The 11,950-nt window shown below is 33.8% G+C and overlaps 2 protein-coding genes across 5 annotated transcripts in view; one reads left to right on the top strand and one right to left on the bottom strand.

Moving 5' to 3' along the window:
• Positions 1-668: 668 nt before the first annotated feature.
• On the top strand, positions 669-9,431 carry LOC119829031 (UDP-glycosyltransferase UGT5-like). Of its 4 annotated transcripts, XM_038351388.1 has the most exons (10): positions 669-947; positions 1,692-1,728; positions 1,901-2,047; positions 4,487-4,574; positions 5,328-5,523; positions 6,286-6,483; positions 6,940-7,159; positions 7,905-8,124; positions 8,587-8,806; positions 9,120-9,431. In XM_038351388.1, exons 1-10 carry the CDS (start codon positions 871-873, stop codon positions 9,391-9,393), a joined length of 1,677 nt encoding a protein of 558 aa, XP_038207316.1. In that variant the 5' UTR covers positions 669-870; the 3' UTR covers positions 9,394-9,431. The 4 variants fall into 4 exon arrangements, with proteins under 4 accessions (XP_038207316.1, XP_038207318.1, XP_038207319.1 ...); XM_038351390.1 differs by lacking the exon at positions 1,692-1,728 and having other exon boundaries at positions 670-947; XM_038351391.1 differs by lacking the exons at positions 669-947; positions 1,692-1,728 and adding an exon at positions 1,513-1,654.
• Positions 9,432-10,232: 801 nt separating this feature from the next.
• Positions 10,233-11,950, bottom strand: part of LOC119829189 (UDP-glycosyltransferase UGT5-like) — a 4,495-nt gene continuing 2,777 nt past the window's right edge. Inside the window, exons 4-6 of the mRNA XM_038351590.1 lie at positions 11,566-11,785; positions 11,007-11,226; positions 10,233-10,740 (exon numbers count right to left, since the gene is read on the bottom strand). Coding sequence (XP_038207518.1) covers positions 10,467-10,740; positions 11,007-11,226; positions 11,566-11,785 — 714 coding nt within the window. The 3' untranslated portion in view covers positions 10,233-10,466. The remainder of the gene's footprint in view (positions 10,741-11,006; positions 11,227-11,565; positions 11,786-11,950) is intronic.

Raw genomic sequence — 11,950 nt, 5'->3', positions numbered from 1 at the left:
TGCCATGGGCGTAATATAATAAATTATTGTGGATATTTGAATATCGTAATGCAGTTCGGAAAATATCAAAAACATCACATCCGAATATAAGCATTACACTCCTGTTGTTAAAAAGGCGCAAATTAACGCAACGTAGTTTTTTAAAATACTTGGAGTATTAATAATGGATAGGAGTAAACAATGCTAAATATAATGTTAAAGTTAATTTTAAGGACATTTGCTACTATGCTCGAATTCGATTCAATTTAAATCTGGTGGTTACTAACTCAATAAAATGTACATGAGATATAATTTACGAATTTACGAAGCAATTATAAATAGTACCTATATAATTAAAAATGAATCCTTATTTCCCTTGGTCACGCATAACGCGTGAACGGCTGGATCGATTTCAAAAATTCAATCAGTCTTAGAAAGCTGCACAATTACTGTGAGTAACACATTCTATATAAATACCACGGTTGAAACCCGAGCGAATAGTTAGTTAATTAAACCTTATTTCATTAAAATCTGTATTTAAATCGATAGTATGTACAGTTAAATTTATAGTTTCAATGTTAATTAATGAAGAGGCAGACATGCATGTTTTAAATGAACTTAGGGCATTTAAAGTTCAAAGCGCGTACGCATTTTAACAACCACTTGCTGGCCACACAAGGTCACCCATTCATAAAATACGTTTTAGTGTGTATGAATCCCGCTATAGTGCGCATGTGTCTTTAACGCAGTAAATATAATACGAAAATTAACAGTAACAATGCAATTATTTGCTTAAGTAAGGTCACTTAGAAGTGTTTTTATTGTGTATGTGAATAGTATTAATCATATAAGTGTTTTATCTGTAATGTAAGTAATATAGTGGTTTGTGATATGATAGTAAGTTTAAACTACAACACAAGGAAAATAACAGTCGCTTTGATTCGAAGAAAAAAGGATAAAATAGAGAGGTAAGTGAAGTTGAGTCTTATATTAATTTTGCGTTCTGCAGTTCGCAACTCTGTTGTAAATAAAAATATTTTAGACTGATTGCATTTATTTTATGTGAAAATTGGTAAAGAACTGGTGTGACGCCTGATGGTCAGCGACCAGCACGGTCATGAACATTTGAAGTCTTATGCCTCTGCAAATGGATTACCAACTTTGGGGGCAAATGGATAAAGAAAGGATTGATTGAGGGAATAAAGGAAAGACTGGGAAGGGTAAAGAATATGGAAGAAGTTTTGGTTTGATTTTGATTTAGTTTATCAGCATTAACATAATGATTTTATTGAATTAATTATATTTAACAATACCTACAGTACGCTTATGTAGATTCTAGCCAGCTCTACTCTTTTCCTACATATTAGCAATTGATTTAAGCAATGATAGCGTTTGATTTCACATTTTGTTTCTCATCAAAACTATATATTACATAATAGTTTTACAATACAAAAACATGCATACAGAGATTGAGCATTTTTTACTTAACTTTATTGAAATAGCAACTACAACCGGTTCCGCTACGCGGCTACATCATCATCAGATCATCTGAAACCGGTCGTATTTTTTGTTATTAAATTTTATTCAAAAAGAGAATAATAGTGGAGCTAGTGTATTGAGTGTTATTTAATGTGAAAATCTAAAACTTTTAAACGCAACTGCGTTTCATTAATAGGTAACAATACTTATTATAAATTGAATTTGTATTGCAGTAGCTGCAGCCCGCGGGGCCACTTGCATAGTACCCGGGTAAAAGAAGCCTATATTCTAATCCAGACGCCAGTATATCTGTACCAATTTTCATACAGATCCCAACAGAGGTTTTGGTGTTAAAGAATATTAAACTTTCATAGATTCTTATAAAAAATTCGTGTTTATAATACTAGTAAGATAAGATTTATAAGACAGTTTAACTTCACAGGACATGTATCGTCAACTTCTGCTTTTAACTACACTGGTGGTGGTCGGTGAGGCATATAAAGTCCTGGTTGTGTTCCCCTTTCCATCCAGGAGCCACTCCATCTTGGGGGATGGAGTGGTTAACGCACTGGCTAAGGCTGGACACCAGGTACACTATTATTCGTTGAAATTAATTGACATTAATGTACAATGATACAGAGAAACTGTTGGTTAACAATTTAAAACCTATCATTTAATTTTTACTATGTTACATTAGTATCTTTTTTAGATTTGCATGACAAGAAACTTGTATAGCGAAGTATACACGAAAAAAACACTTCCCTGTAGTAACACAGTCGGCCTAGTAAGGCGGGAAGTCTTATCCTTTATATTTATAACTAGCTGAATCCCGCGGCGTCACTCGCGTGATATCCGGGGAAAAAAGAGATTATTATCTGTACCAAATTCCAAACATATACGATAAGCTGTTTTCGCGTGATAGAGTAACAAACATCCATCCATCCTTACAAACTTTCGCCTTTATCATATAAGTAGAATAATAGCTATCTATAATAAGATATCATACTTGAAATGCATGTAAAATATTCTCTTGTTGTATAAATAAATATATGTCTCATTTGTTGTGTATGAACCAGGATGACAGACGGGAGGCACCAACTTTCAAATGAAAAAGATCATAAAAATCCGTTCACCCAGAAGTTATAAGATGAAGAAGTTAAAAAAACAGTCCAATGGAATCTTCATTTTTTCAATGTTAAAAAACTTCTAAATATTGTTAAAGAATGTTTAAAATCTCCACACTAAACGAACTGTTATCGGGAAATAAGTCAACTTCAGTCTGTTTACCTTCTTGGTATATAATAATGCAGATCAAACTCAAATTATGTAAATAGTTTCGAATGATAAGTGCATGGCATCATAATATTATGTTGCAATAATGACATATTTAAACATGTAATATAACAGTATCTATATATTTTTGTAATATTAAAGAGTAATTGTCGTGTGTTTGTTTCATACACCTATTTTTTCTTAATGTTTGTTTGTTGATATGCGTCAATCACGTAAAATCTTATAGGTCAAACTTATAGGCTTCATTTTATTTGAAAAAAATAGGGTATGACTAATATAATGAATAAATCGCGTTTAAAATACGTTAAAAAGTTTTTAATTTCTAAAGGGTACCTATGGACTATCCAAACATGCAGGTGATGAATGATTAATTATTATATCATTGGATAGATATTTTAAAATGAAATGGAAGTTGTTAAATTGGTTCTTTGCTATTGTTGACGAGATCACAAGTATCATAAACCTCTTTGAAAATTCCCGTAACTTCTGTCGCGAGCGAAGCCGCGGGCGGAAAGCTAGTAAGTAATACCTACACTCAAACCGCAGATAACGTGTTAATTATAGATAAAGTAAGGTCTTAACTATACCAAGTAAGTTTCCTCGTACTATGTACAACAGTAATACAGTAGTATTACTCAATAATGTGCAAATTAATTTTTATTTTTAACTGAGTTCAAAAAAGGAGGTTCTCAATTGACTATTTTTTGTGTTTGTTATCTCATAACTTTTCACTGGCTGAATCGATTTTAATGATTCTTTTTTTTATATAAAAAACTGGTGCCTCTCGTGTGGTCTTATTTAAATGTAGTCTAGTTCTGACAATTTCTTGGCCGTTTAGTATTTTGTTATTAATAATTATATATCGTTATTTACTTTAACTAAGTAAATGCGCTAAAAATATGTAATTAAAAAGCAAGTGTCAGAAATGAAGAATAATAAAAACGTATTAAGTTTTAAGTTTTGCAAGTAACAGCTAACACAAAAATTGAATTACAAAACTCAACCCAAAACAAGTATATATTGTTAGTGTATGCTTGTTTTATGTTGAAATTTATTATCATTAAGTTACTTGTTTGTAAATAGTTGTAAGCGCGGTGCCAATCAATATTTGGCGATATGTGGAAATTCCCTGATAAAAACACCATTGTTAGGTTAGATATCCTATCCGATTTAGGTTTACATTGCTATACCCCGATAATATTGTTGTTATTTAATGAATAACATGCTCTTTGCTCTTCTAGGAAGGTTTGATAAATGCAATCAATGCAAAAAATCACACTGCAACATTTATGTTAAAGATGCAAAGAAATATTGGCTGATGGTTCGCCTGACGGTGGGCGATCGCCACCGCCCGTGAATATATACAGTGATAGTGCCTCTGCAAATGCATTGCCTGCTTTGAAGGGGTAAAGGATAGGATACAACGATGCTTCACATTAATTTATAATAATCAATGGACAACACCTATAATTTTAAATTGGGATCAAATAATATCTAAGCATACTCTGTAAATAAAAACTTATATTTCTAACCATACTAAGAATATATTATAGAAACTCATAATATTATATATAGCTGGAGTGTGTTGTTTGTTGAACGCGCTTTTCTCAGGAACTACTGGACCAAATTCAAAAATTCACCGTTTCATATTTCATATTATTTAATTAAAGCGTGTTTTCTAGTTTCCCAAACTAAATTTCATTTTACTTTATGTATATTTATATTTATGTTTCAGGTCACTTACATAACTCCTTTTCCAAAGGCGAAAACAGCATCTAACATCAGAGAACTAGATGTCAGCACTAATAAAGCTTTTATCCCAGGTATAATTCTAGCCTCTTTGAGAGGGCGGGGAGGTTGTGAACGGCTCAGAGAAACAAAACAGTTAAAAAAAAATTCTGTCCATTTTAAAAATATTTTTGTATAAAAACAATACCAGCAAGAGAAATATGAACTCGTTAAATATTTGTATGATTATACAAACAATTGAACAAAAATAAAAATCTTATCTACAGTAAGATCGTGAACTCGAAGGTTTAGTACATGGTCCATGAACGAAACCTTCACCTATCTTTTTTTTATGTCATAGTCGGCAATGGATCTGGTGGGTCGCCTGATGGTAAGCGCTACCACCGCCCATGAACATTTGGAGAGGGGTAAGGTCAATTGCAGATCTTTCGCCTCTACAAATGGATTGCCGACTTTTAAATTATTAATAATAATTGGAAGGGATTAAGAAAGGATTGGCGATAGGAATAAAGGAAAGGACTGGGAAGGATAAGGAAAAGGATATGGGCCTCCGGCTCCGCCACTCACCGAACGAAACACAGCAGAATGCTATTTCACGCCGGTCTTCTGTGGGGGTGTGGTACTTCCCTGGTGCGAGCTGGCCCAATTCGTGCCGAAGCGTGCTCGACTCTCACATTAAAAATTTTATTCTTACACAGGAGTGACAGAAACAAATGATAGGTCTATGATTCTCCTCGTAGATTCAATTCACAAAAGCATAACGAATCAAGCCCTGAACACGCCAACCAAGTTCATATTTTAATCAATTTTTTCATACTCCCTTGCAGATGATACTCGCGATCACTTGGAGAGCCACCTGAACAATACTCGACTTGATCTTAAATTAGCGACATTTGTTACAACGCTGTCAAAAATGTTCGCAAATACAATTGAAACTAAAGCAGTTCAAAAGCTAATTAATGATCCAAATGAGAAATTTGATGTTATTATCATAGAATGGTTGTTTTTCGAGTTGTACGCTGGGTAAGATTCATTGATTGGTGTTGATTGTAAGAGTAGAAAACTGAGCTATTCGCCTGAAGGTAACCATATCACCTACCTTAAAGATAGAGGTACATATACAAATACGTTGCCACTTCTATAAAATGAAAGGAATAGAAGAAGAATTGATGACGGGCAAAAAGAAGTACCACTTTATTAAAGCAGACTTTTTTACGCTTTCTCTTTTGTATTTCTAAATTTAATATCAAAGCAATCCGAAGCAACCCATCTTTTATATTTTCAGCCACTTTTTAACTTTTAGTACATAGAAGTTTTAATAGATCATAATAATATGCTTTAACAGGTTTTTTATCCATTTCCACACATCATTAACGTTTTTACAAATAGAAATAGGTTGCATTATGATATAAATACAATTAAATATCCATAAATATTGTTATTGTGGGAGTCGAGCACGCTTCGGCACGAATTGGGCCAGCTCGCACCGGGGAAGTACCACACCCCCACAGAAAACCGGCGTGAAATAATAGCTTGCTATTGTGTTTCGTACGGTGAGTGGGGGAGCCGGAGGCCTATTTCCTTCTCCTAGCCCTTCCCAGTCCATTCCTTTTTTCCATTCATCAATCCTTTCCTTATCCCTCATCCCTTAAAAGCGGGCAGCGCACTCTCATGATCTCTCTGATCGTTTACCATCAGGCGAACCACCAGCTCAGTTATGACATAAAAAAAAAAATAATAATAATCCAGATCAATATTATAACCAATAATGGATTTTCATTTCAGCTTATCAGCAGTATTCAACTGTCCTTTCATTTGGGTTTCCCCCGTCGACCCTCACTGGAAGATGTTAGCGTTGGTTGATGATGTTGCAAACCCCGCTTATACTCCAGATATATTATCCGATATTTTACCACCATTTTCATTCGTACAGCGAGTCAAGGAGTTGGGATTGCAAATCTTTGGATTAGGACTGCAATACTTGTGAGTTTTCTAACTCCCATCGCAAAAGCGGTCGAGTGTTTTAATTTCGACAAATCTGTGTGTGTGTGTGTGTTGAGAGTATTCAAATCGGAGATGGCACAAAATGGTGAATTACATTTTTCTAGACATAATATTTAATAATTAGTCTGCAATTCTGTTAAGGCCACTACATAAATTACCAAAAAAGATTATAAAACAATGTGATGACGAAGCGGCCCCCGATGTAACAACGCTTATTTCTACCAACGAAACTATCAGTTTGCTTTTTATAGTGTTTTACGCTGGAGTTCTTTAAATTTTATTGGGCTTACATGTTAAACATTGAAAATTTATTTTCCAAAACATTACATTTGCAATTCAAATGTAGAGTAGTCTTTGGTCCAGCTCATGCTTGATTTAAAAATCATAGGCGAATTTGATTAGACATTTAACGAATAAATTATACATTCGTTGCAGCGTCATCTATCCTATTCTATTAGAAGACTACAACAGAATCCTCGTACCAGTAATACAGAAGCGCGGTCTCCCAGTACCTCCTCTACAGGATTTAATATACAACGCGTCTCTAGTACTTAGTAATTCCCACCCTTCAGTTGGAAAGACTACAAGTCTACCTCAAAACTACATACCAGTTGGCGGATATCACATTGGACGTGAAGTTAAGCCTTTACCAGAGGTAATTTGGTTATTCTTAGGTGACCCGCGGTTGAAACCGCGTAAGTCCGTATCCCGTAGGAATATCGGTACAAAAAGTGCCTATGTGTTATTTCAGTTGTCCAGCTATCTACGAAGCAAATTTCATTGCAAATTTTAATTTTTTTAGTTTTTGCGTGAAAGAGTAACAGACGCACAAATATGCATCCATCCTCACAAACTTTCGCATTTATAGTATCATTATTCACCAAACACGAATAAAACACGAATATGACATTTTCTAAAAAAGGTTCCTAGCTAGATCGATTTATCGCTCCCGAAACCCCCTATATACTAAATTTCATGAAAATCGTTGGAGCCGATTCCGAGATTCCAATTATATATATATATATATATATATATATATATATATATATATATATATATATATATATATATATATATATATATATATATATATATATATATACAAGAATTGCTCGTTTAAAGGTATAAGATAAGATTATAAAGAGGAAAGATTTGATTTTTGTTTGTTTGAAACGAATAGGCTCCGAAACTACTGGACCGATTTAAAAAATTCTTTTACCATTAGAAAGCTGCAACTTCACTGAGTGTCATAGGCTATATATAGGCATAAGCTTCGCCCGTGATGTGTAACACTGGCCGGGGCGACCTGGTAGTCTTCAATAAAATTAGCTTACTATTTCTTTATACATTTGTAAAAATTAATTGTTAATATTCGTTTTTGTATCTCCCTATACTCATAGAATTTGAAGAAACTACTGGACAATTCAAAGGATGGCCTTATCTTCTTCAGTTTGGGTAGTAACATAAAAAGTAAATATTTACCAGACCAACTGAAACAGAGTCTTTTGAAAATGTTCGGTGGCCTGAAGCAGACGGTGCTGTGGAAGTTTGAAGAAGATCTCCCAGGCACTCCGCCCAATGTTCATATAGTACAATGGGCACCACAACATAGCATATTAGGTAAGGTTCTTATTGCATATATAAGAGATTTTATCAGAAGAAAAAAAAAATTAATAATACTTTATAACGAATTGGAGACGTGTGTTGTGATATATGTTATAATAGTAATTGATTCGTGTGCGTTATCACTCAAATTGTTATTGTTACATAATATTACATTGCTCGCGAGAATCTGGAAATAGCTTATTGATTTTTCACTATGTATATTGTCATAAATTGACCGCCTCCTTGGTACAGTGGTAAACGCGTGAGCGTAGAAACGAGAGGTCCTGGGTTCGATTCCCGATAGGGACAATAAAAAAAAAATGTCTCGGTCTGGCAGGACACAGAAGGCTGATCACCTACTTGTCCATAAAGAAAATCGATCAGTGAAACAGATGTATATCATCTGCCCCATACCCCAGTAGGGGACACGGGACTTCACTTTTTTTATATTGTCATAAAACAATTGCTCTTTTCCAGCACATCCAAACTGTATCATATTTTTAACTCACGGAGGCCTACTTTCTACAACTGAAGCTATCCACTTTGGAAAACCTATTATTGCAATACCGGTATTCGCTGATCAGTTCACCAATGCTAAGAGAGCGGTGCAAAAGGGTTTCGGTATTTACCTAAAACTTACGTATAATTTAGCTGATGATATCAAGGCTGCTGTCCAAGAGATGCTAAGTAATCCTAGGTCAGTTTTTTTTTAAGTTGTGGTAGGATTGAAAGATAATAATATAATATAATTTAACTATGTAATAGTATACTAGTAAGATTGGAATTCAAAAGGTCAAGAAGTTAAGCGTTTGTTACTCTAAATACCAAAATTGCTCGAGTCTATTCTGTTTTATTTTACATTTATTCTGCTGTATTAGCAACCTAACCAATTCTTAAAGAGACCGATATGGATTTTTCTAGATTCTAGAATTAATTCTTGAATCTAGAACTAATAACTTCGTTGTAGCATTTTAGTAATTACTGATATTTACTCCTATTCATATTTTCAGGTATAGCTTAAAAGCCAAAGAACTCTCTGTTATCTACCATCACAGACCACTGACTCCTGACAAGGAACTGGTGCACTGGGTAGAACACGTGGTGAAGACCGGTGGGGCGCCCCATTTAAGATCATTAGCTCTAATGGTACCTTGGTATCAGAAACTATACCTGGATCTCTTAGCTGTTATAGTTATATTGATTTATGCTATTGTCTTTGCTATTAAAAAAGTCATATCCTACTTCAGAAAAAACAAAACCAAATCAAAGAGAAAAACAAAATGATTGAAGTGTAATTACAGTGAGAGAATAAGAAATAATTATATATCTCTTAATTATATGTCATTGGCTATTATAAATAAAATAATATATTTTTAAACTGTTTTTAATTAAACCACCTACGTCATCTGGTATAGATATACTTTACTGGTGTTGTAATCATACGTCATATGATTTTTTTCAACCGATTTCAAAAAAAAGGAAGTAATCAATTGGATCATAAGTAATAAGAAGCTTTGTTACCTTAGTACTTTGGACTGGGTGCACTTAAATTGGGCTAGTTCTGACAAATTGAAAGCAGATCAAGTATTTGTTAAAACTATTATATTATTAACCATTATATACCAATAGTATTGCGAACATTTAAATTTCTATTAAGTGTAAGTGTACTTTGAATTAAAGAAACACGAATCGACCTTATCATTCGATATTCATAAATATTTAAACGAGATATTGCTTGCTGTCATGACCCCAAACATGATCTCAACTTTCGTTTATTTTAGATTAATTGTCATGACCCCAAAGTTGATCTTAATTTTCGTTGATGTATATAGATAAGTATAATAGCTGCGCTCCGCGGTTTTTCCCGCGTAAGTCCGTATCCCGTAGGAATATCGGGCTAAATAGTTGCCTATATGTTAGTCCTGTTGTCCAGCTGTCTGCGTACCAAATTTCATTGCAATTGGTGCAATAGATTTTGCGTGAAATGCAACAAACACACACACATCCTTACAAACTTTCGCATTTATAATATTAAGTAGGAAACTAGGATAGGATAACTACGAAGAATTACAAAATATGCAAATGTGCAAATGTGCAAATAATATAATAATATAAATACTACACAAATATTTAGAAGGATCTTAAAGCAGTACTGATTCCAATCTAGGAAAAATGCAGAGGTATATAGGTCGTCTAGCATCACGTTCCCACAATGGAATCAGTACTATTTTAAAACTGCTCGGTGAATCCCACAGACCAGGAAATAATGTAGTGAAACACAGTCTAAAAAAAATCGTTTTATTAACAATCTTTATACCACTCTTAATACTTATTCAGTCACTGTCAATATTCGTTAATTATTGTGTTTTCCTCTTTGTTTTGCTTTTGTTTTTCTTGAAGTGCGATATGACTCTTTTAATACCATAGATGATAGCATAAATCAGTATTGCTATAACAGCAAGGAGATCCAGGTATAGTTTCTGATACCACGGTACCAATAAAGCTGGTGACTTCAAATGAGCAGCCCCACCAGTCTTCACCACGTGGTCTATCCAGTGCATCAGCTCCTTGTCAGGAGTGACTGGTCTGTCGTGGTATATAAGTGACAGTTCTTTGGCTCTTAAGCTATACCTGAAAATATATCTCAATTAATTTTTTGTTGAAATGCCAGACCGATTTACTCCTAACTTTTTTCCTCCTTCTGGATAATGCATTCACTCCACATTTAACTGAGCGAGGGGGTAATGTATGTCCCTAACATTTTAACCATAGTCAGTCATTGGGTACATGAATTACAGAATAGAAAATTTTGGTGTTTTCGAATAAAAAACATTCATACTTATATCTTTGGAAACTTTCGCATAACAATTTAATTTCTAGTAATAGGTCAAACTCACTTAGGATTACTTGTCATCTCTTGGACCGCAGCCTTGATATCATCAGCTAAATTATATGACATATCTACGTGAATACCGAAACCCTTTTGCACCGCTCTCCTAGCATTGGTGAACTGGTCAGCGAATACCGGTACCGCAATAATGGGTTTCCCAAAGTGGATGGTTTCAGTGGTTGAAAGTAAGCCTCCGTGAGTTAAAAATATGATACAATTTGGATGTGCTGAAAAAATGAGAAGCAATGTTTTATTTCTGCATTTTTTATTGATTACACTATTTTTATTTTAGGAGTAAATACAGACTAATCACTTAGAAATAGCTGCATAGTAAAAAAAGCAAAAAGACATTTACAGATTTTCGAGATCAGGATAAAAATATGGAACAATAACAATTTGAACGATTACGCACACGGATCAACCTATTGCTTATACTATTTATTATTGTAACGTTTGTCTCAACACACCTCTCCAATATAATACAATAACATATTAAAAAGATATGCTGTGCATACCATGGTTCTTTTCACTAGATAAAATCTCTTAAATAAGTAAAAGACTCTTACCTAATATGCTATGTTGTGGAGCCCATTGTACTATATGAACATTGGGCGGAGTGCCTGGGAGATCTTCTTCAAACTTCCACAGCACCGTCTGCTTCAGGCCACCGAACATTTTCAAAAGACTCTGTTTCAGTTGGTCTGGTAAATATTTACTTTTTATATTACTACCCAAACTGAAGAAAATAAGTCCATCCTTTGAGTTGTCCAGCAGTTTCTTCAAATCCTATAAGTATTGAGATAATTTTAAACCAAATCACTCTTACAGTAACAAAATAAAATAACCATGTGTTTTATTATATATCATATGATAATTTTTTTCTTATTACAGATCTCATTCATCTCAGCTATCCAGATTATTATTTATTATTTCAGAATAAATCTCCATATG

This window comes from Zerene cesonia, chromosome 9 (genome assembly GCF_012273895.1).
Source record: "Zerene cesonia ecotype Mississippi chromosome 9, Zerene_cesonia_1.1, whole genome shotgun sequence".
Lineage (NCBI taxonomy): Eukaryota > Metazoa > Arthropoda > Insecta > Lepidoptera > Pieridae > Zerene > Zerene cesonia.
This window is presented reverse-complemented; position numbering and strand designations above follow the sequence as displayed.

Bases quoted from the DNA above. Each gene is read 5' to 3' on its own strand.
- LOC119829031 (XM_038351388.1), top strand. From the start codon at position 871: ATGATAGTAAGTTTAAACTACAACACAAGGAAAATAACAGTCGCTTTG. The intron at 948-1,691 runs GTAAGTGAAGTT...TTTGTATTGCAG, and splicing joins AAAAAGGATAAAATAGAGAG to TAGCTGCAGCCCGCGGGGCC. The intron at 1,729-1,900 runs GTAAAAGAAGCC...TTAACTTCACAG, and splicing joins GCCACTTGCATAGTACCCGG to GACATGTATCGTCAACTTCT.